The 25,034-nt window shown below is 38.9% G+C and overlaps 3 protein-coding genes across 3 annotated transcripts; 1 reads left to right on the forward strand and 2 right to left on the reverse strand.

Moving 5' to 3' along the window:
* Positions 1-1,174: 1,174 nt before the first annotated feature.
* On the forward strand, positions 1,175-5,894 carry LOC133807196 (isocitrate dehydrogenase [NAD] catalytic subunit 5, mitochondrial-like). Its single transcript, XM_062245374.1, has 8 exons — positions 1,175-1,359; positions 2,022-2,198; positions 2,284-2,604; positions 2,696-2,857; positions 2,947-3,021; positions 3,133-3,242; positions 3,321-3,393; positions 5,341-5,894. The coding sequence occupies exons 2-8, from the start codon at positions 2,031-2,033 to the stop codon at positions 5,530-5,532; spliced, it is 1,101 nt and encodes a 366-aa protein (XP_062101358.1). The 5' UTR covers positions 1,175-1,359; positions 2,022-2,030; the 3' UTR covers positions 5,533-5,894.
* Positions 5,895-8,861: 2,967 nt separating this feature from the next.
* LOC133803906 (uncharacterized) lies at positions 8,862-13,013 on the reverse strand. Its single transcript, XM_062242050.1, has 7 exons — positions 12,508-13,013; positions 12,133-12,275; positions 11,454-11,725; positions 11,198-11,352; positions 10,373-10,635; positions 10,183-10,245; positions 8,862-9,368 (listed from the first exon to the last, which is right to left on the reverse strand). The coding sequence occupies exons 1-7, from the start codon at positions 12,785-12,787 to the stop codon at positions 9,117-9,119; spliced, it is 1,428 nt and encodes a 475-aa protein (XP_062098034.1). The 5' UTR covers positions 12,788-13,013; the 3' UTR covers positions 8,862-9,116.
* A 930-nt stretch (positions 13,014-13,943) lies between these two features.
* LOC133804205 (peroxidase 9) lies at positions 13,944-15,529 on the reverse strand. The gene is made up of 4 exons (XM_062242365.1): positions 15,178-15,529; positions 14,881-15,072; positions 14,551-14,716; positions 13,944-14,415 (listed from the first exon to the last, which is right to left on the reverse strand). The coding sequence occupies exons 1-4, from the start codon at positions 15,445-15,447 to the stop codon at positions 14,003-14,005; spliced, it is 1,041 nt and encodes a 346-aa protein (XP_062098349.1). The 5' UTR covers positions 15,448-15,529; the 3' UTR covers positions 13,944-14,002.
* Positions 15,530-25,034: the final 9,505 nt, after the last annotated feature.

The raw sequence follows: 25,034 nt of genomic DNA on the forward strand, positions 1-25,034 counted from the left end.
CATCGAGCACCATCGAGCACTATCGAGCCACTATCGAGCTACCATCGAACCATCATCGAGCTAAGTCATTTTTTCATGAAAAATCATGATTTTGAAGGTCTCATCGAGCTGGCATCGAGCACCATCGAGCCACCATTCGCTGGGGCCTTCAAGATCAAGATTTTCATGAAAAAATGACTTAGCTCGATGGTGGTTCGATGGTAGCTCGATAATGACTCGATGGTGCTCAATGCAATTTTTGTAAGAGACATAATTTTTCACTCGGGTGTCCGTTTGGGGTGATTTTTTTTTTGATTTTGGGTATTTTTTCAAGATCTACATGTTTGACATGTTAATATGCACATTTGGGAAGTTTAAAACTTAAAAATATACCAAAAGATGTCTTAAACATGAGGTATGTTTGCACTTTTCTATTTTTTACAAGTGCTACACTTCCAAAATGTGCATATTAACATGTCAAACATGTAGATCTTGAAAAAATACCCAAAATCAAAAAAAAAATCACCCCAAACGGACACCCAAGTGAAAAATTATGTCTCTTACAAGAATTGCATCGAGCACCATCGAGCACTATCGAACCACTATCGAGCTATCATCGAACCACCATCGAGCTAAGTCATTTTTTCATGAAAAATCATGATTTTGAAGGTCTCATCGAGCACCATCGAGCCACTATCGAACTACTATCGAACCACCATCGAGCTAAGTCATTTTTTCATGAAAAATCATGATTTTGAAGGTCTCATCGAGCTGGCATCGAGCACCATCGAACCACCATCGAGCAGTGTCGATTTTTTACAGATTTCAGAGTTTCAGATCTGAAAAAAATCGCAAAAAAAACCCAAAAATCATGTCCAAATCTGTTCGAAATATAATATTTAGTGTGGTGGTGGTGTTGTGAGGTGAGAGAGAGTGAAATAAGAGAGAGAGAGAGAGAGGGAAGAGAGGAGAGTGAAGAGAGAAGAGAGAAGAGAGAAATGAGAATGAGGAAGAAGTGAAAAGGGCATTTTGGGTAATGTACAAAAAATTAGCATTATTTTGAAAATTTTAATATGCCTAGTATTTATTTGTAATTATAATTTTTATCAAGCCTACATATTAAAATTTCCCATTAAAATATGGGTAAAGTATTGTGTAGTTAGGTCTCTTTAGTATAAAGTACAACCAAGACAAATTAGTCAAATAGAAAGAAAATAGCCCCAAAAATCCATTTGTCGGAGCATCAAAATCTCGCTCCCTCTATCTTTGTTGCCGGGCCATCTGCAGTTCGCAGCGTCGACGTCGCCGCCATCTGTGTCTTTGCATCTCCCTCTCACTCCACACCGCCTCACTCCGCCTCCCTCCGCCTCACTCCGCCAGGTATTGCTATTATTATTATTTTCAATTTCTGATAAAAATCCTGCTTTGTTAGAATTCGCGTAGCAAAGATCAAAAATAAGATATTAGGTTTTATGTTTGTTTTTTTTTTCTCTGGCTTCAATTTTCAAAGATTTATTGCATTGGAAGAGCTAGCTACTAGAGACTAACTGTAATTCAAAGACCCTTAGATCGTCAATTAGATGATTCACAAATATTTTGTCGTTCAGGAGATTTTGTAGATTATAGCAATAATTTTATAACGGAGGGAAGTAATCTGAGCTTTATAAAGGTAGTTCTAATTACTAATTTATGATCAAATTTGGGCGTTGATATATGATCAGATTTTTTATTTAATTTGGTGGGGTGACTTGTTCTGCCATTGGGTGCTGATTTTTGATATAATTTCTTGGTGATTAAGTTTTTTCTAAGAGAAGGGTGCATTTAGCTGAAAGATAGAGATGCGTGTGTTTAAAGAACTTCCAATGGGATTAGACTTCCTAATGGTTGGTCTCTAAGCTCTGTTAGAGTTTCATTATGTTTTGAAGAGTAGTGGAAAAACAGAGGCTGAACCTGGTTTGGCAAGTCATAAAAAACTGAGATACATTGCATGTCACTATCTTTTGGTCTAACATTCCCTTATAAATTGCTTATCTCGTGTAAAGAACACATTAATGGCTTCCCACCTGCTGAGGTGTGCCCTCGGAAGCCGCTCCAACTTTGCCTCGGCATCGCCTGCTTCAGCGACAGCTCGACTTTTTTCGTCTGCCACAGCTCCGATCCGAGCCACCCTCTTCCCTGGTGATGGTATTGGCCCTGAGATTGCTGAGTCAGTTAAACAGGTCTTGCCTTATCCTATTTTCGTAATTGGAGTTACTCTTTTGTTGGTGAATATTTGTTGTTTATATTATACTCTTATCGATGTAGGTGTTTAGAGAAGCTGAAGTGCCAATTGAGTGGGAAGAGCACTATGTTGGAGACCAAATTGATCCTAGAACACAGAGTTTTCTAACGTGGGAAAGTTTAGAATCAGTGCGCCAGAACAAGGTGGGGTTGAAAGGGCCCATGGCTACACCAATTGGGAAAGGTCATCGCTCTTTGAACCTTACTTTAAGGAAAGAGCTTAACTTGTATGCAAATGTCAGGCCTTGCTACAGTCTCCCCGGCTATAAGACCCGCTATGATAATGTTGATCTCATCACTATCCGTGAAAATACTGAGGGAGAGTACAGTGGACTTGAACATCAAGTAAGTCTTTGTGAAGTATCTATTTTGCTCGTAAATATAGTATAATATGTGTATTTGTATCAGTTTTATAAGCTATTTCTGCTGTTGCTAGGTGGTGAGAGGCGTTGTTGAAAGTCTTAAGATCATTACTCGTCAGGCAAGTCTTAGGGTAGCTGAGTATGCATTTTTTTATGCCAAGATGCACGGCAGAGAGAGGGTATCTGCAATTCACAAAGCAAATATTATGCAGAAAACTGATGGTCTTTTTCTTAAGGTGCACTTTGCTTCTTCTTTGTTTAACGTGTTAATGTATTATGTCTGTAGTTATTCTTGTACTGAAATTGGTTTTATTTTCACTTATAGTGTTGCCGTGAAGTTGCAGAGAAGTATCCTGAGATTAAATATGAGGAAGTTGTCATAGACAATTGCTGCATGATGGTATGAAAATATGTATATTGTGCAATTGAATCATCAAGCTATGAAAGCATTTAAGACATGTCATGGAACCCATTCCAAGCTAACAGAACACTGTGCTTCTGTCTTCTGCAGCTTGTGAAGAATCCAGCTCTCTTTGATGTGTTGGTGATGCCAAACCTTTATGGTGATATTATTAGTGACCTGTGTGCTGGTTTGATTGGAGGACTGGGCTTAACGCCAAGGTAAACTACCTATTTTCTGCCATCCCTTATACTATTGATTTAGTGACAGTCACCAGACATAATTTGTTTTCTGATCAGCCTCAATATTGGCGAGGGAGGTATTGCGCTAGCTGAAGCTGTGCATGGTTCAGCACCTGATATTGCCGGAAAGGTTAGCCTTCTTGAATTTATTTATAATTTATCTACACCAAGCACACTTGCAACAAAATTTCTCTTGCACTCGGTTTTAAGGACGCTGTCAATGCATTAGTTTATGACACTAGTGCACATTCAATCAAACTAATTAGATTCCTTCTGATTATGGAAATAGTAGAAACAATTATTTGTCTATTTGGTATTACTTAATACCAATATTTTCAAAGTTTTTGTTGGCAAAGATGTTAATTCCTAATCCTTGTTAAGGAATACCTTTTGGATTTGGAAATCCCTAGGGTCCAGCTAGTTAAGTATGATTGAACTCTGGCCTTGATAGGTGTTGTCTTAGTTTTCAATTCGTGAGGCCTTTAAGCAGATGGAGTAAACTCTCATTTTGAAATCATGGTAATTACTAAGCATACTGGTGCTTAAAATTATAACTATGCTTGCAAGTGCACAAATTGCAAAAGTAATATAGTGATCCGAAGACCAATACAACCCGGCAAGGATTAATAGTAAGGAAATAAACTAGTTACAATGAATATCAAATCTCAATGTTATCTAAAAAATTAAAACCAAAAACATTAAAATAAAAATAACTTAAATTTGCAAAATTAAAAACTGAAATTAAATGGAGAATTCAAGATGATGACAACGTTAAGGTTTCAATGTCACTCTTAAATGATTTTAATTCTCTTCTTTAATGTGTTTAATTTAGATCAATATTCTCAAGAGTGTTATTATATCTCTATACCCTCCTTGCATAAAGAGTGTGCAAGTCATATCAAGCCTATATCTCTATATAACTATTCAGCCATACCTTCATTAAGATCTACTCTAAAAACAACTCTCAAATTTCACCTCTCGATTTCACAACTTAAATTGTTTTGGTTACCTAAGTAATGTTATCTCTTTCTCTCACACTATCTTAAGCTGTTCTACTTGCTTTCAGATTGTTTGAAGATTCTCCTCAAGTACTTCTCACAATCTAAATTTGTCCTAATTACAATCTTATAAACATCACAATACATGAATCATAAATATTTCAACAATAAATCAAAGTATAACACGAGAAATAAAGATCTAAGATTAACTTAAAGTTAAAAGATCCTTTTAAACTCTACAAATAGGAAGATTACCCACTCATGTTGTGGCTTACATTGTCAAAATAATGTCATAATCTAGAAAAAATAAAAGAAGAAATAAGAACGCGAAGAACAATTGAAAACTCTTCGAAGACTGATTTGCTCTTCCAATCTCCTCCAAAGTGTTTCCCTTTTTCAAATCGTGTTTCTCTTTCTTTTTATAAGTATTTTCTACGTGCCTAGCTTCTAGAAGCCTCTTTGGCCGATTTCCCTTCGAATTTGAACGAACGTATGAAAAAGATGAAATCCTGAAAATTTGGGTATGAGGCGTCGCGTCGCCTAGCAGCAGCTGATGCGTCGCCTTGGTCTATTCATCAAGAAATCTGGGAGTGGCGCCACCTAACAGGTGACATGTCACCAAGTACGTCTATGGTTTTTTTGTCTTTTGACGACACACTGCTTCATGGCAAGTGACGTAACACAATCTTCTTTGTCGTGAACATCCAAAATGACCAAAAAAATCATCAATTTAACCCATTTAATTTCTGCGCACTTGAAGAAAATATATTAAACATAACTTAAAACTTAAGGAAAACAAGCCAAATCAAGATTAAAGAGCAATAAATGAATGCATTAATATGCACGCTTGCCAAGTCTTGTTCGATATGACTACTTCCAGTTCTTAGGATTGTGTATTCCGTGTCTTTTCTAGGCCCCGTTGGATTTATCACAACATTTTATATTTTACGCATTCATTGTTATTGTGTCATCTGTTTCCTTCAGAGATGATTAGTCTGGCTTGGCATCCATTTGGTTTTTGCTTGCTGTTATTTACGTGACAGCTTCTAAACACTATTTCCATGGTTGAAATTATCCAGAATTTGGCAAACCCGACTGCTTTGCTGTTGAGTTCTGTATCTATGCTCCGTCATTTGGAGCTCCACGATAAAGCGGAACGAATCCAAGACGCCATTCTCAGCACAATTGCAGAGGGGAAATACCGAACAGCTGACCTAGGCGGGAAGTCGTCAACCACCGACTTCACAAGGGCAATTTGTGATCATCTTTGAAAAGAAGATGTTTCAAAGGATTTGAGTTGTGTATGTAAATCTACTTGTTCTTTTTTGTGACACTCGTTTTGGGGACAATTTAATTCGATCGTATTCCAGCTTTTCTTGAAGAGAAATAAGACCACATATGGTCTTAACAAGAGATTCGTCGTCTAGCCGTGAAACTTTCGGAGGGCATTAATGGAATTGATGCCGTCGCGATTCACATGTTTTTCCTAGTCGCTGGTGACACGTAATCTGTATAATTGGTATTCTTTGTCCATAGTTGTATGAAATAAATGATTTATGATGTGGTACTCACATTTAACTTAAATATTTTTCAAGGATGAAGGATCAATATATTTCTTTTTTTAAGATGAAAATTAGCACTGTTTTCATTATGATTTGAGCATCTTATTCTATGATGCATGATCTTTTTGATAATTATTTGGTTGGACTCGGAATATTTGGCGTACCACGTACCTGGGGTGGTGGGAAAACTTGCATGGCTCGGTATATGTGGATTGATGGAATGGAATTGGCTATCATACGATTACTATACGAATCAATGCTTCAATAGATATGATAAGAAACATAAATATATTAAAAGTAACGCATATTTTCAAATAATTAAATAAGAAATCAAATTAAATTGTAATTACTTGCAAAAAAAAGAAAAAAAAAAATGCAACTGATAATTTTGTATTTAATTTTTTTAATAGTTATTAGAATAAAAAATTAATATTATTCAAAGAAATCAAACATGTACATAAGATATAATTTTCAAATTCAAAATACAAATTATTTTGAATTCTTAACAAAAGATTAACTTAAATAGTCAAAACTTCGGTTACTTTGACTTAAAATAAATTAGTGTCATATATGGATCATTGTTCAAAAAGATTAATTTTAAAAATTAGTTGTCGGATGCATCCAACAAAAATTAATGAAATTTTTACTTAAGAGTAGTTAAGGCTTTGTTTGGTATTATTTTTTTCTAAAGACGTATTTTTAAAAAAAAAACGAGAATAGGAAATAATGGAAATGATTGGTTAAATAATTTTTAGGTTTTTATTTTTTAAAAGAAAAATTAATAAATATATTTTTGTTTCCAAATTTACATTTTAAATAAAAATAATAGAAAATTCGTTGTTTGAAAAATGAAAGTAATTGGCTAATGATTTTAAATATTTTTTAAAAAAAAGAAAAATAAATAAATATATATTTTAATGTTTATATGGCAATATATTTATAACGATATAATGAAAAAATAAATAGTAACTCTAATTTAATAACTTGTAACAATAATTAATATGAGTAATGATATCTGTATTAAATTATACACCAAAACATTATACCAAATAACGTGAAAGTTTCATTTAACTAATAAAATTTATTTTAGGCGGGACTCACTATTTTAAAATACAGTATCACTTTAATTGGAATAATGTTTTAGCACATAATTTTGATGCATATATCACTATTCAGTATATATATATTTGCAATAATAAAAATTTGACAATACATTATGTTATAAATTTAACATAGCAATTTACAAACTCGAATTTTAATATATGTTTCTTTTAAATATATTATAATAACGCATATTTAATCGTACATTAGAGTTAAATAAATTTATTTAACGCCTCCACACTTTAAATATTCAACTTTTCTATAATTTAAATAGAAAAATATTAAAATAGTGGTGGCTCTAATTTAATAATTTGTATCAATAGTAATTTATCTTTTACAATAATAAAAATTTGACAAATAGATTATGATATCAATTTAATTATAGTAAATAGAATCCGTAAATACTCTCATGCGATAAGTCCTTTGTTTTGGACCTTGGACCTATCGGTAGGTTATTTTTTTGTTTTTGATACAAAGATAAGTTGTAATTCATTTTTTTATACGACGGTGTACATTGTAGTTATAGAGACCTTCCATAAATTTTTAGAAAATTCTAGATATTTTAAGATGTTGAAATCATAATTCAAATAACATGTTGCACGCGTGTTTGGTTGTTTAAGTTTTTATACGAGTGTACAGCATGACTGTTTGAATCCTAATTTCAGTACTCTAAATTATCAAGAATTTTATGAAAATTTGTAAGGAGTCTCCTATAACTACAATGTATACCGTCATATAAAAAAAATTGGGTTACAACTTATCCATATGCCAAAAATAAAACAAGTGCCTAACGATAGGTCCAAAACAGAGGACTTACCATGGCCTTTCCTAATAAAATTAGTGGTAAGTCTAATAAAATGATCTTTAATTTAATGATGATTTTTTTTAATCATTTGCAAGAATAAAAATTTGACAAATACATTATATTATAATATTAACTATTGTAAATAGGTTTACTCATAAATTTATTATTAATATGTACATATCATTTTAAATATATGTAACCATGCATATTTAAATACACACTATAGTTGCTGAAAATAAATAAATAAATACATACTATAGTTTTCTTTGTCAGGAATACACGCTATAGTTAAATATGTTGGGGTGGGTGGTTAACACAACAATGAGAGTATACACAATTTAGAACAAAATCACAAAATCAAATGGAAACAATAACACAAAGGCTTGCACAAGATGATAATCTTTGTCCAAATTTTTTATTCCAAACCACTTTGAGAGTTGTTTGAGGTTTCTACAAGTTAGAATAAGGAGTGAAATACAACAAGTCTATGAAATTCACAAGTAAAGTAATCTAGATGAGTTTTTTGGAGAAAATTAAGTCTTGATGAGCTAGAGAGTTTAGAAAGAGTGATCAAGTCCCAAAAATTCTAAAAAAAAAAAAAAACTTTTAAATAAGTTAGACACCGTTATTAGGTCCAACCAATAAATTATACATTCATAAAATATATTTTGGAGGGAAAAAACATGACTTGTACTGACGTCGCTTGCTGTAAGCAGTCATTTCCTTAATCATGCACGACGCGTTGCCTCCTACAGGCGACACGTCTGTCCAACTTGTCCAAAAATAACCTTAAACACCTCCAAATGTTCTCAAACTTTTTAACCATGCTTTAGACCCCCATATAATTTTTAAATACTTACAACAAAAAGCTAAATTTTGTCAAGTGTTTTGCACCATTTGTGAAAACACACTTAATTTTGTATTTAACCAATCATAACAAAATATACATATTTAAATACACACTATAATTATTAATTAAAGCTATATTGATGTTAGAAATAACTTTACCAATGAATAGTAACTTGTGACAAAATAGCTAAAAAAAAAGAAGTTATCTTCACGGTTTTAGATATGTAGAAGATGAGATAAATCATCTCTCCTCATTTTTTAACTTTAACAGTTATTGCCAAAAAGCGAAAAATCTAAGTACGTTTCTTTAAACCTCAATATCACCTTACCTTACAATACATCATCCTATTAAAAAAGAGGGTAGATGACTTACATTCGCACTACTACTCATTTTACATTTACCAAATTTCCTCGCTATATCTTATCTTTATTATGATACAAAAATAATTCATATAAAAAAAGAGACTATGAATTGCCTCCTTACTTGCAGATAGTGCTACTACTTTTAGTTCCAGCTTGATAGTGGGAGAATTAAGAACTAGTGACTGGCTTTTGAGTTGCGCAAAATGTCTTTCAAAACAAAAGCAATTCTATGTGACATGTGGGGTTCCAAGAACCTCTCCTTCACCCTCTCATACCCTTGATTGCCCATCGTCAGCCTTCTCTCTATATGCGTGGCCATCTTCACAATGTTTCGGGCAAGTGGAGTCACACCTTCTTTACCAGCAGGATGCAAGATCCCTGTTGTCCCATTCTCTACAATCTCCATAGTTCCCCCAGCTCCCGTTCCCTGAAATATTTAGTGAAAAAAATTACTAGTTGGAAAACAAAATCTAGATAGACAACACAAAAGTCTCTTCAAAACGAATGGCAATTGTCCTTCCTTAGTATAGCCGATCCTTATCGTCTTTCTTTTGAAACAAATTTAGATAACATAGAAACATCTTAAGACGCCTCACTTCTCTAGATTTTCGTACTGTGCATGGTAATCCAAGTTGCATCAGCCCGACAAAAGCCAGAGATAAGGAAGAAAAGTGTCTTTCTGTGCAGGTTCCTTAGTGATAGATCAATAACAAAAGAAATAACCAAAATAGGCCAATAAATTCATGAGTTATCTAACTCTGCATGTAACAGAGAGAGAGAGAGAGAGAGAGAGATCACAGAAAGATTATGTTAGGAATGGGTTGTAGTAGGATAGCTGTCACATGTGTAGGATTTGCTGGGTTGTTAGCATGGGTACTTGGGTAGTTAGAATATTATATAAATGTGGGGTGGGTTAACAAAGGGGTAGGAAAAGTGTGACTGAATTGTAGTGAGCTTTGATCTCTTGGGAGGTCTCCACATGCCTTGAAGAACTTGGTTTATCACTTTTGTATTTCCTTTCAATTTCAGCATTAGAATCCTATCTTTGGTCTATTACTTCTCTGTTCTGGGGTTCCACTGGTTTTGGATCCTATCAGATTAGTAACATCACTAACAAACACTTCATTCGGGAAATGTATTAGAATCCAGTCGCGTCACCAAATTACCAAAATCCAAGTACAATGGATCTAGAAAATAGGTTAATTAAATAAAAAAGGAGGTCATTGTGGTAAAGGACATACCAATACAGGCAGCTGAAAGGCCATTGCTTCAATGGTTATTCTTCCAAAACACTCTCCCCGGGCCTACACATGAAAAAGATATAAACTTCACATGTTTAATTGCAATATGGAACAAAATGAATAATCATATTATATAGTAAGGCATAGAAATATACAGGTGCACCTTAACTAATGACATGTATGACAGTACCTGAGAGTTCTGAACAAGAACATCAACTGCAGCCAGGTAAGGAGTGACAGTCAGGGTTTTATTTACAAAGTGAACTCTGTCCTGAATATTTTTCTCCAACACAAATGTACGTAGTTCTGTTTCGAACTTCGTTTGAGCATTCATGTCACTTCCCACTACAACAGCATGCATCGTTGGCACCTGCAATTTTTTCTCTTTAATCACTTGCAAACTTTCATAAAATGCCCGAAGAAATAGATCCTGTCCTTTTCCTCGTGAAACACCTGTAATTAAAAGATATCCAAGGCTCATTATTATAACAGTTAACACTAACATAATCAAGGATGTAACATAACATAAAGTTGCACAAATGAATAAGTGGAAACATTTAGGAATACAAGCACTTCCCAACTTATTACAATTGGAGAATATTTAATAAAGGAGAACGAGCGCAAGAACAGAGGAATTTGACTTAATAATGGATGTTTACATTGCTTGTCGCTCATGAACAGGGAAACCAGGTTAATCAACCACAATAACAAAAATAACATGGATAATTCAATCCTCTTTAAAAGAAAGAATTAGTCAGAACGCAAAAGGAGACTAATATTGGCACAAAAGCCCAAAGATCATAGTTGGTTAGTTCAAACTTCAATCTGAACAAATCAGAGAAGCAAAATAAGAAATGAAATGCCAACCAGTGAAACGACTATAAAATTAACCTTGAACCGTCTGAAACGTCAGACTAAAGGGAAACAAAAAAAGAAAAAATGGCAAAGATTATTTAAATTTAAATCAGACAGGTTGAAGCTGGAAAAGACTATTATTTTGGCAAGGATTACATACTATTTATGATGGCAAAGAGTAGATCGTCACTCCGCACTCCGATAGACTCTCGAATGTGCTCACGAAGAACTCTTCTAGACACGCTATCTTCAGCAACTTCCATTAGCTCTTTGCTATTCCCCAAGTGTACAACATAGGTTTTAGGCATTGCAATTCTACAGACCGCAAAATTGAAACACATAATCATCATAAAATTAAGACTAAAATTACCTGGACCATATATGTAATATAAAATTTCAATGCAGAAGAAGCATACCCCAATCGTTCCCTGGTTCTGTTTTTCCAGTATTCTGCAGTTGCATGTGAATCAATCATGGCACCTGCAACAGAAGGGAGATGCTTAACATACTCCACTTTGAAATAATGCCCTCGCATCTCATGAATCCACCACAAAACCTTTGGAAGAACGTGATGAACATTTTCCTTTAGAACCGAATCCAGCCATTTCCCAGCAACAGCTGTGTTTAGAACAACTATATCCGCTTTAAGAGCTGTGTCTATAGCTTTTTGACCCTTTGCAGAGAAGACCTAAAATTTCCAGTTTAATTAAAAATTAGAAGAATGATACTAACATTAAAAAAGAAAATAATAATAATAAATAAATAAAATAGAAAAATCGAATTCCAGAAATTTTACATCAGTGCCGATCAGCCAGCCAGTACTTAACAAAAATAATGGCAAAAAGAAAACTTTATCCAAAATTTTATGAAAATTAAGTGAAAGGCAAAAACAGAGCTTTACTCTAAATTTGATATAATAAAGAGTCGGCATTGCCCCAAATTTCCAAATTTCATATGAATCAAATGATAATTAACTGCAATTTATCACTTTGTTTTAGGGGAAAAGAAGAAGAAGAAGAAGAAGAAGAAGAAGAAGAAGAAGAAGAAGAGGAAGAATAAAGCCCAATTTTGAAGATGAAAGTAAAGATGCTCAACCTGTACTCCTCTGTCAAGCATCTTCCGCTCGAGACTGTAAATCACATCATCAGATTCCCCCTGTTTCTGATTAGTAATCCAAACAACTTCTGCTCCAACTTTTCTTAACAGAAACGCCAATTCCATCAGCAACAATGGCCCTCCTGTTTCATTTTTTTGGAGAAGAAAAAAAAAGGGTTAAAGATTAAAGGAAAGAAAGAAGACATTAAGAAAAAGAAAGCCACCCAGTCCCATTGTAGCACTTTTAATTTCTTTAAGCTTTCTTTTGGAGTTTCAACTTTTTTATTCTTTTCCGACTTCCGAGAACAGAACCACACGAAAAAAGAAAAACAAAAAGCACAAGAAACTATAAGATTATTACGAAAGAAAGAGTACCGGAGAGAGAAAGCTCATGAGAAACCAAAAGAACGAGCTTCGATTTCATGAAATCCAGTGGATTTGGTTCTGAGTGAACCACAGTTTCTCTCTCTTCTACCATTCCAGGACTTCCAAAACCATTGCCGACCTTGGGGCCGCTGCATGAATCGAACGCCGTTCTCATGAGGAACACCATCGCCGTCGAAAGAGAAAACAACGCTAGAATCATCAACGCCCACCTCTTCTTCTGGATCCCCATCCAGGCATTATGACCATTACTACTAGTATGCTTAGCCATTACTCTTCAAACAAGTTCTCTCTCTCTCTCTCTTGCTTGGCTCTTAGCTCATCAGTTACTACGAATCCATAACCATTAACACCTTGTCAGATATCTTTGGATACTGCTGGTTCTCCGATCTGTTACAGCAACAAGTAGTAGTGTGATGAAGATCCATCAAGCTTCACCATTTTTTGTAGAGTAGAGGGGACTGTTGGATTGGTGTCGTTACCGCCATCGCTAGTAATGGGCTCAAGGTAATGAGCTTGGGCTTTGGGTCTTATATATATGAGTTTGGGCTTGTAAATTACGCACACTTGAGTTTACTTCCTACCCAAGCTATTGGGCTTTTTATTTCCGAGTGGGCTATAATAGTATAATTTGACAAAAAAATAAATAAATAATTAGTTAATTAAGAATCTCATAGTTAAAAATTTTAATTCTAATTTAAAATGCTCACTAATTAATAAATAGTGTGATTTTTTCTAGTCATTCTGAAAAACCACTGTGATATAAATAATGATTACAAAAAGCAATAGTAAATTCACAGCTAAATGCTAACCACTGTGATATAAATTATAATTAGTGTACGAAAGATGGTCTTTTGAAGGTTTTGCTTTTATGGTTAGACGTGGACAAATAATTTGAAAAAGTGGAAAGTAGCATAATTAATTAAGGAGTGGGAAAGTTTTTTTTTTAAAAAAATGGGGAGAATAAAAGAGAGAAAGAAACATGAAGCAAAGGCAAACAGAAAAAAGAACAATTTTTTTAGGTTGGAAACTTGCAATGAATTTCATGTCTCTGAAAAGTTAGTAGACCATGAACGCAGAAAAGAATGTACCATAACATTAGATACTTTACCCTTTCTTGCACGAATTCTTGCTTTATTCCCAACCCCAAAAAATATATATATCATTTTGGTGGAAAATACATAAACAGTGACTATTAAGTACTTAATAATATTCTTTAGTTATTCTCTCTTTAGGTAAGCACATCGTGCATTTGTCAAAGTTATTCCACGTAATACACTTGTAAAAACATATAACAAAAGTATCCATCCATAAAAAGATTAAAGGTACACTTTTAATTACTTTTGGAAACTCAATTCATTACTTGTAAACATAAAAATGTAATAGTAGAAGATAGAAGAAGTACGTACAAACACAAGAAACTTATATTAACACACTCTTGAATCTCAATTATCCTGCCCCCTTGTTTCTTAGTTGTTATTACTTATTAATTAATTCTACAACAATTCTTCCTAACTTCACCATTGAATCCAGTCAAAGGGGTAATGTTCCCCATCTTAACCATGGACTTGGCAAAATGCTGAAAGAAAAGGCCCTCGTTGGCTGCATAACTCTTAACAAGCTCCATGGTCTTCCTATCATTCCCAGTCCAAAGCACTTCATCAGAAGTAAGAAGCCCTTTTCCCCATAGTATGAGCTTGAAGTAAGTGTTGTCAAACCTAACAGGAGAAGCAAAATCCAAAGGAGAAATATTATTGTCACCACCTGATCTTGGACATACTGATTTCAAACCATAATAATAGGTCTTCTCAAGACTCGCGTCCGGTTGGTTGTTCCCATTTTGGTTGTAAAGCCTTTGCTTGAACGATGTGCACCTTGCCACCCCAATTGTGTGTGCACCTATATACATATACATATACATATACATATATATTGAAAATAGTAAATCAAACGGGTGCATGCATATATATATATATAAATAATAAATGTAATTAATTATAGTTTATAAAGAATTTTTGTACTAATAATATTGACCTGAGAGAGCAACAAGATCTACTTCATCTAGACCTTGACGTTTGAAGAAAGTGACAAGGTTTAGGAGAGTGGAGTTTGGTGGGGGAATGTTTTTGTTTGCGCCCCTTAGACTAGCAGTTCTTGAATCCCTCCTTCCTAGTGGCAACACCCAATTGGGTCCGCCGCTCTGTTTCATCATCCAAACCAAAAACACCAATAAACAACAACCAGTATTATTGTATGCAGGTGCATTATGTGACAATGACATTAATATTATTTCATATACATATTTATTTTGTGTGTACGTGTCAATCAATGCATGGTGGTTATATTATCATAAATGTTACTTACCAGTACAGTGGAGCCACGAGCAGCGAGAGCGAGAATGTCAGCACAAGAGACAGTGTGGGGACATGCTTCTTCCAACTTAGCCTTAATCTCATCGATCACTTCGAATCCTCTTATGGAATTCTTGTTTGGTACTGACCTTTTCTCACTAGCTATTGTTGCACTATCGTCCAATAGTACCGAAGCATCACAACCCTGTTTTAATATATATATATATATATTTGGTTAGTAATTAAGCAGCTTATTTATGTTAATAAGTAGTGATCATGTTTAAAGAAAGATGTGAACAAAAATAGAAACCTGAACAAAGCAATCATGGAAATGAAGACGAAGCAAAGAAGCAGCCATCCTAGGCTCCCTTGCAATGGCCTTCTCCAAGACAGAGATGACAATGTCATCAACTTGAGGACATGAAGACTGATAGTATTCAGGGAAAAGACCAAAATACCCTCCTGATATTCCTCCATGTCCTCCCCAATCGAAGTTGAAACCAGGGTGAGCATGGTTGAGTGTGGCCGAGAGAAAAGTGATGACCACAAGACCAAGCGTTACTTTGGATAAGAAAGCCATAGAAAGATAGATGACTCGAAATATTGTAATTGTTCAAGTTGTGGAAACTAGGTCAGTGCTCTACTTTGGGATTGGTCAATTAGTTGTAGAATTTATAGAGCAGAAAGGCATCAAATCAACCACTACTACCAACTCCTCTGCATATCACCTAACATGGCCGTTGCGGCCTAAGACTATGTCCAATATTAATTTGTCATCTCTACTACTCTTTTTGACTCCGGAATATTATGTCACTGAAGAGAAGTGTTTTTGGTATTACCTGCTTCAAAAACAGTTTGTTTGTCTCTGCCTTCTGCTTCGTTGTCCTTGCAACTCTTGTCGTTACAATGGATTTGTTGATTTTTGGTTTGCCTCTTTCTAAATAATACCTAATGAGAGTTGTAGCATGTGTTATAAATAAGAAGTACAAATGATTAACGAGGTTAACGCAAAAGTCAGCTTTGTAATAGTAAAATATAAGTAAAAACTAACTAAAATGTTCTGCCCAACTTGCTAATCAAAATAACGACATAGAAAAGCTTTGGAGTTTGGACAATCACCTTTGCACGTAGAGATATTCAAATTGGCCAGCTGCGTCTTCGGCTGGCATAATCCGATGAAGTATGTTGATTTACTCTTAGAATACACAGAGGGTGTTATTGGTGCGAGCGGTCTTTATAGCTTCAAATTGCGCGGTTTGTGACTTATTTTTAATTTTTATTTTTTTTACAGTTTCGTAAAAGAGTTTAAATATAAAATTCAAATAATTTTCAAACTTTAAATAAATTTTGCAACACAATTAAGATAGTTAAGTGTTATCCCCATTTCCTGCCTTGGGCCCGGGACGGTGGTCTAGGCCCACTAACTGGGCACTTGGAGTTGGGCCCAACCTAGACCCATTTGGCAGGGAGTGACCGACATCGATGGCCCAAGTGTGGGTCCAGACCCGGACAGTGTCCAGGAAGAATGATCCGGGACGATCATCCGGGAGACGTACAGCTGTTTGGGGTTACGGTCGTGATGTATGCCAACGGTGCCGAAGCCTAGTAAACGATCCGGGCTCTATGTAGATGATCCGGGCCTACGGTAAACGAAGAGGAACAGAGGTAAACGAGCCCGGGTCAAGTCCTCAGGGTTGGCAGGATAAAGCATCCGTGACCCTGACTCCGCCCCATGACGCGTGGGAGTTGTCCCCACTTTTCACATGCGGAAAAGGCCACCTCGGGATTGCACGCCGCTAGTTCAGACCTGTGCCGCCACTACACTGACTGATCTTGTCCCCTGAATCTGCCTCGTAACTCAGAATACCCAGACCAAAAGCCCCAATTTGTCGGGTAATAGATAGGTCTTGGGCTGCCCCAGTGGGCTCTAATCATTGTTTGTCTTTTATATTTTTATCATTTGTATTGGGCTTCCGATAGAGAAGCCAGTGGTATTTATATCTTTGTTGGGCCCGGGTTAGCCCAGCCCAAGCTCAGTGCTCCTGTGAGCCTATAAATACAGGTGACAGAGCACTAGAGAAGGGATCTCTTTGGCTTGTATACAGTTACTCTGCTAAAAAAGAGAGAAAAACTCCATTGTTATAGGCTTTCCAAGCTCTAATACAACTGTCTCGTAGACTAAGGCTCATTAACGCCCCAACCACGTAAAAATATTGTTTATATCTTTTAAATCCCTTATCATTAATCTCGCTTAATTTTTATTAATATAGTTTCCAAAAATCTCGATAAACAATAAGAAATAGGCTTAAACATGATAAAATTACAAATGATATATATTTTTTTTGTGGGGAATAAATTTATTTTATCCAGAATGCATAATATAGGGAGTACAAATTGGAGGAGGAATTTCCTCTAGCCAACAAAACTCATTGTCTAGCCAAAGAGTATGCAAAGATACTCTTGGAAATTAGACAAAATAATTTTCATATCAAAATGACTAATACCCAAATAATTTAATAGGTTGAAGTATTGTTTTAAACCAAAAACAATTGAAGAAAAATCAAAGAAACTGCCACAAGAAGAATATCAAATCTTGAGCATAGAAAAGTCTCTTTTAGTGTTGTTATCCAAAGAATTAGCATTGGTGACGTGGCAAGTGATCCCTGGACACGTGGCTGACACCTGGAAACGTTCTACTAGAGTATCGACCAGAAGACACATAAGAAGCAGTACAAACCTGCCTTACCTGCGACCAGCCTGGTCGATACTTCCGCATACAAGGCAACATTAATGGGAAGATCTTTGTGAATTCTGAATTTATCTCACGCAATCTCCTGAGTATCCGGTTATTCAGGAAAGAATATCTGTAACAATCTTTTGTAATCCCCTTTGAGCCTATAAATAGCAAGAGATAGCTCAAGGGAGGGGACTTTTTTTCGGCTTTTAAATCGTTAAAGATTATAGTAATTCTCCTAGTAATATTGTATCGTTCTTCAGAGATTAGTGAAACTCATTGAACCCTAGTTCTTTGATCACTCTTCTCATTTTTATATCAATATCAACCTAAGTGGACGTAGGTCATTACCAGATCCTGGGGCCGAACCACTATAAAATATTGTGTCTTATTTACTTTTGCCGTTACGTTCTTTTCTATACATTCATCCATATCAAGCATATTCTGACTCCGTGTCAGTTGGCCAAATCTTGGGTCAACATTTTGGTGCTTTCATTGAGAGCTTGATTTATCGTTGTTGAGAAAACTAATGGCGAAAGCTGGAAAGAAAACTGGGCAGGCGGGCGCCGCTGCACCGTCAAACCCGCCACCTCCTCCTCCTCCTGTAAGCATGGCAGAGGATGAGCCACAACTAGATTTTGAGGAGGACGAAATGGATGATGCAACGTTGAAGAGTACCCTAGGCGCCCTGCAGGAAGAACTGGCTAGTTTGAGGGCCAGCCAGGAGACTGCCGCTGAAGTGATGGCGCGACAGTAGCAGGAGATTGAACGGCAGCGCGCGGAGTTGAGCGAAAGGCAAGCGGAGGTGGACCGCCGCCAGAACGAAGCCATGGCAGCCCTCGAAGCAGCCTTGCTATTGGCCAGAAATCAAGCTGCACCTGCCTCGCAGCCTGACCAACCTGTGAATGGGCCGCCCCAGAGGGGTCCTAATCCGAGCCCACCAATCCAGCCTTCGAGTCCGCAAAGGCCCGAGCAGCCTCAGATGCCCCATGGCGATGTCCCACTGGGGCCTGAGGCACAGCCACCATCCCAAGATGCTTGGGGTAATCCCCCGCAACAGAGGTAGAATAGGGCCGAGCATCAGCCTCGCAGTCCTAGACGCCGTAGGGATGATGGGCCGAACCTGCCGAACAGAGGTCATTACCCTCCTGGCCACAGGAGGGACTCGGAGTTAGGCTCTGCGGTCCGGGGTCCCCCACGGCACGATGATGCACAGGGACACTATGACCAGCGCAGGCCACCCTCTAATGCTCGGGATGGTTCAGCCAGGAACGGACATCGAGGGAACAACCAATCTCACCATAGCCAGTCGAGGTTCAGAGATGGCCACAGATATAATGAGGCCGACTCAGGCAAAGGAAATGCCGGTGGGAGGAATGAAGAGAGAGGTAAAGGCAGGAGCCAGGCACCTCAAGATGACCAACCAAATAGACAGGATGCTGGGGGGCAGCCCAGACAAAATAATTTCTTCAACCGGCTCGGGGGTAGCGAGCAACAGAGAAGAGAAGAAGACCTGAGAGATGTACTCAATGATCGCCGTGAGAGGCATGGCGAGAACGTCCCCCCGGCAACAGAGGCCACAGCGATTCCTGCTGCTGTGCAGGCCCAGATAGACGCCCTCAACCAGGTTGTGCAGCAACTGGTCGGGGGAAGGACTTCATACATCGACCACGATAGGAGGAAAGGCACTCCTTTTGTACAAAGGATAGCTAACGGCCGAAACTCCCAGCAAATTCAAGATGCCTACGCTTCCAAACTTTGACGGATATGGAGACCCAGTCTCGCATGTCAATAAGTTTGAAATTCAAATGGACATTCAGAAAGTGTCCGAAGACGCTCGGTGCAGGATCTTCCCTGCAACACTTTCTGAAGCTGCGCAAGAGTGGTTCTTCAAATTCCCTCCCGCAAGCATTGTTTCCTGGGAAATTTTCGTACGGGAGTTCTACGGACAGTTCTATGCTGGTCGTATACACCCGACCGAAGTAAACCAGCTAGTCGAAATTCGCCAGCAGGATGGGGAGTTAGTGAAAGACTACATCCAACGTTTTATGTGAGCAGAAGCTGGAACGAAGACGGTCGGGGACGAAGGGAAGATGATGGCCATAACTGCAGGAGTAAAACGTCGTTCTCCCCTCTGGAAGAGTCTCCCAAAGGAAGGGGTAAGAACTACCCAAGAATTTTTGGATCGAGCTGATCGCTATATCAAGCTTGAAGAGGCCAACCCCGACAAGATAAAAGCCCTGATCGACATGAAGTCACCAGAAAGGATTAAAGATGTACAAAGTTTAACCGGGAGGATCACATCCCTAAGTAGATTCATTTCGAAGTCAACAGACAAGTGCGGCCCATTCTTCAATCTACTTAGGGGGAATAAGAAGTTTGAATGGACGGAAGACTGCGAGCAAGCATTCCAGGCGTTGAAAGCTCATATGGCACAACCTCCCATCTTATCAAAGCCGATCGAAGGAGAAACTTTGTTTATCTATCTGGCGATTACCGAAGTTGCTGCTAGCGCGGTACTTTTACGGGAGGAAGAAGGCGTACAGAAAGCAGTCTATTATGTCAGCAAGAGGCTGATCGGTGCAGAATTACGATATCCGCCAATCGAAAGGTTAGCATATTGCCTAATTCTAGCCTCTAGAAAGTTACGTCCTTACTTCCAAGCCCATCCTATCACAGTTCTAACTGACCAGCCCCTTCGGCAAGTCCTCCAAAAACCTGATGCGGCTGAGCGATTGTTAAAATGGGCAGTCGAACTAGGGCAGTTCGATATAACCTATTCACCGCGAGCAGCGGTTAAGGGACAAGTCTTGGTCGATCTTATTGCAGAGTTCACCGAACTCCCATACAGCGAGCAGTGCGAACAGCCTGAAGCGCCTGGGCCTCAAGATAAAACTCCTTCGTGGAAGCTATTCACGGATGGTTCATCCAACGAATCCCACGCTGGAGCGGGAGTGATATTGATAACGCCGGAAGGGCATCGATTTCACTCCGCCATCAGGTTTGACTTCACTGCATCGAATAATGAAGCGGAATACGAAGCACTCCTCACTGGATTGAGAATGGCAAGGGATATGAGCATAAAGACGCTTGATATCTACAGTGATTCACAGCTAGTGGTGAATTAGGTTCTGGGGGAATACCAAGCGCGAGGCTTGAAAATGGTGGCTTACTTAAATAAAACAAAGGACCTGCTAGCCCAGTTCACGAAGTACACCCTCCAGAAAATCCCGCGGGATCAGAATTCAAACGCAGACGCCTTAGCCAAACTCGCAAGCGCAAAGGACGCTGACACTTTGAACATTGTGCCAGTAGAAAGACTGAGTAAGCCGAGCATACAAGCAGTTGAGTCCAGTATGGAAATTCGAATGGAGAATACATGGATGGCACCTTACTTGGAGTATCTGACAAATGGTACGCTACCAACAGATAGAAACAAAGCCAGAACTCTACAAAGACGAGCTGCTAGATACATACTGGTCGGTGGCGTTATGTACCAAAGAGGATATTCGATGCCACTACTCAGGTACGTTACACCAGAAAAAGCTAAGGAACTCATGAAAGAGGTGCATCAAGGCTTCTGCGGGGATCATGCTGGGGGGCAAAGTTTGGCAAAAAAGATTCTAAGGCAGGGCTACTTCTGGCCAACGATGAACGAGGATTCGATGGAGTTTGTACGAAGATGTGATAAATGTCAAAGGTACTCCAAGATTCCACGAGCAGCTCCAAACGAATTGAAACAAATGCAGAGTCCATGGCCTTTTGCAGTATGGGGGATAGATTTGATTGGATCCCTACCTACGGGGAAAGGCGGAGTAAAATACGCAGTTGTGGCAGTTGATTACTTCACCAAATGGGCCGAAGCTGAACCACTCGCAACCATCACGACCAAGAAAGTTCTCGATTTTGTCATTAAAAACATTGTCTGTAGGTATGGTTTGCCCAGAAAGATAGTTTCAGACAATGGAACCCAGTTTGACAGCGATTTATTTACCGATTTCTGCGAAAGACATGGAGTTATTAAAAGCTTTTCTTCAGTCGTACACCCCCAGGCGAATGGGCAAGTCGAAGCCGTGAACAAAACTCTTAAGGACACCCTGAAGAAAAGACTTGAAGAAGCTAAGGGAGCATGGCCAGAGCAGTTGCCTGAAGTTCTCTGGTCGTATAGAACGTCTCACCGTACATCGACAGGACATACTCCATTTTCCTTAGCCTATGGGTATGAGGTCATGTTGCCTGTTGAGTTAGATCCCCCCTCACATCGGCGTTTGACTTACGACCAAGATCAGAATAGCCAGCTAATGATAGAGTCCCTAGACTCAATCGACGAGATACGAGAAAAATCTCAACTCTGAGTGCTGCATACCAGCAAAAAGTCGCCCGGTACTTTAACTCCAAAGTTAAAGAAAGAAAATTCAACGTCGGAGATTTGGTGCTACGACGAGTTTTCTTAAATACCCGCGACCCTACTGCTGGAGTGCTCGGACCCAATTGGGAAGGACCTTATCAGATTGAAGAAGTCCTTCATCCAGGCACCTACAAACTTGCACGCTTAAATGGAGATCTCGTTCCACGATATTGGAATGGAGAACACCTGCGCAAGTATTATCAGTAAACAGTCATTTCTAAAGGACTGGCTTGTATTAAATTTCAATTTTTACAAGTTTTGCAAAGAGGGTTAGCCACGTTGTATGGCTAACTGCTCGTATATGTAAGGTTCTATTATAGAATCACTCGTAAAGACATGTTTAATCCATTTTTAATACGAGATTATAAGGGACTGTGCACAGCCAGTCATTCTTGCCAACCATTGTGAATTTACGTTTACAAGTATTTGTTCATTACATGTGTTGTTTTGCTGTATTACAAGTATCAATCTTCATACGAACAGGAATGTTCGAACAGGCCATGGTCAGGGCAAGTGACCAAGGACCTAAAGCTCCTCGATCACTTGGGGGGCATATAAGGCACATCGATAGCAAAGCATACTTTCAAGGTATGTAAACACATGAACAAAATGAGTGAAAGCATGCTACAGTACTTAGAGTATTTTTCAAAATTTATGTTTTGTTAAATCATGCCAAAGTACTATGCTAAGTTCGGTCATACGGACAAATGTTATAATAAATAAAGATATTATAGCATCAAGATTTAAGTTTTTACACCACAAGCATCGCTGCTTGGATGTAACTGTTCAAATAAAAGAGAAAAGATTTGCTGCCCGTGCAGCAAAGTTTGAAAAGAAATATATTGTCTTTACATCACGACCCGTGGGTCGTATAGCCAAAAAGAAAGAAAAAATAAATGGAAAGTTTAAGAGGAATTTGGGGCCGGAGGGTCCTGGGCAGCATCCTGGTTGGTTGTGTCCTCGACAACTTCTTCCTCTTCTACACCAACAATGCTTGGAGAGGCAGGGATCCTCAATCTTGCCTCCTCTTCGGCCAGTTGGGCAGTGTAACGAGCCAACTCAACAGTCCTGACTTCCTTCGAAAGATAGCTGAAGTCGGCACCCTGATTATGTTTCCAGAAGTTGTAGAAACATCGGAGCGTCGTCCTCTTGTACCTCTCCATATTTTTGGACTTGTCGAGTTCCAACTGCGCGACTTTGCCCTCGAGAGTAGCAATGGCCTCATCCTTGGGCTTGAGCATCTCTTCCAGCCTTTCGATTTCACGAAGATGGGTTACGCTGGCATCTCGATACTGTTGCCTTGACTTTATTGCAGCTTCAGCCTCTGACAGCTTAGTCACCGCAGCATCCCTTTCTCGAGCCATTGCCTCCAACTCCTTGGCGTGCCTAGCCTCTGCAGCCGAAAGCTCCTCGGCTGCCTTCACTTGATGCCTCTCAGTGGCCTTTGCCTTGGCCTGCTCGATGGAAGCCTGGATACGGGTACGAGCAGTGATAGCAGACAGCAAGGCCTGTGAATAAAAAAAAAAAAAAGTTAGAGCCTGCCGTGAAGAATAAAAGACTAAGGCTTAAGAAGTGAAGAAGTACTCACACTGGAGATTTCATTCAGGGCCCTGTTCAGAACCTGGTCAGCCCCCATGTTTTCAGCCTCGACCATTGCATCTCTGACACGGTCACCTCTGCGAATGCGGTCAAGGCGATCCCTGGCTGATCGAAGGGTACGACTCATGAGTTTGGCCCCGAGAGCTTCTTCACGGGTAGTTTCCTCTCTGGCAGGCGCAGCCGGAGGATTTGGCGGGGCCAGAGGGGTCTGCTTCTCAGTAGGAGCTGGAGGATGGGCAGAAGTTTGCCCAGTTGGCGCGTCCTTGGGAAGGTCTTCTGTTCGACCCTTATTGGCTGGAGGACGTCGGCTGGATTCACCAGTTCTCCTTTTGGACCTCCGGTGGAGTTGAGGAACTTCCTCCTCCTCCTCAGCCTGATACATGTCAAAAATGTTGGGAGTGGCCATGTCTGCATGCAAGTGAACACAGGAAAATGATAAGGCAAGAGGCAGATGAGAAGTTATTATACAACAAAAAAGAGGTAACAAAGTGAATACCTGAGCTACAACTACTGGTCGCTACACTATTGACTCTATTAGTCATATACTCATTATCTGGCATGAAGAAGTCTGGCCCTAGGTTTGGAGCATATGTAAAGTTACCTTCCCCGTCAAACAAATGACAGGGAATTGGCAAACCATTTAAAAGCGAAATAACTTTACCGTTATCATCAGAGGATTCTCCCAAATCCACAATAGGCTCTTTGGCCTTTTGTTTCCCCTTGCCTTGGGGAGCAGAAGGTCTTTCTGCAGGAGGATTGCCCGTGGGCTCCCTGATTGTAACCCCCGTTGGCCTCCTCCTCCGAGGAGACGCAGGAGGTTGCTACTCGGGAACCCCCTCGGTAGTGGCTTCGTCCACCACGGACCCTCTAGTTTCATGGCGAGGAGCCAGGAGGCCAGACCGCCTCAAGTTTTCTTCAGTTACCAGGGTCTTGACGCTTTTTGCTGCGTCGGACATCCTGGCCAAAGTGTTGGACCTCAACACCATGTCTGGTGTTGGGGTCGGGCGTAACCAGGGGCCTGAAAAACAGATTACAGTTTAAGAAAAATGGAAGGGAACACATCGACGAAAAGTATCGACTAGTCGAAGACAAGCACTTACCTCCTCGAGTGAAGGCCAGGTTGTTGCTGGTTATATCCGGGGTAAGGAAGTACTCCTTACTATACTGCCCCACATTCGAGATATGCGTAGTGTCACTCAAGAATGTTCGATTGGTTTCCTGGTGACAAAAATGGAAGAAACCCGTTCCGTGTTGTTGCGGGTTAGACTTGAGGTCAAAGAGATAGTTGACCTCGTGGGGTGAAGGTTCTGGCCATTTCTTGAGTTTATACAGGATATAGAGTGCGGCCAGCATTCTATATCCGTTTGGAATTATTTGGAAGGGGGCGACACCAAAATAATTGGCCACCCCCACAAAAAAGGGATGA

This window comes from Humulus lupulus, chromosome X (assembly GCF_963169125.1).
Source record: "Humulus lupulus chromosome X, drHumLupu1.1, whole genome shotgun sequence".
Lineage (NCBI taxonomy): Eukaryota > Viridiplantae > Streptophyta > Magnoliopsida > Rosales > Cannabaceae > Humulus > Humulus lupulus.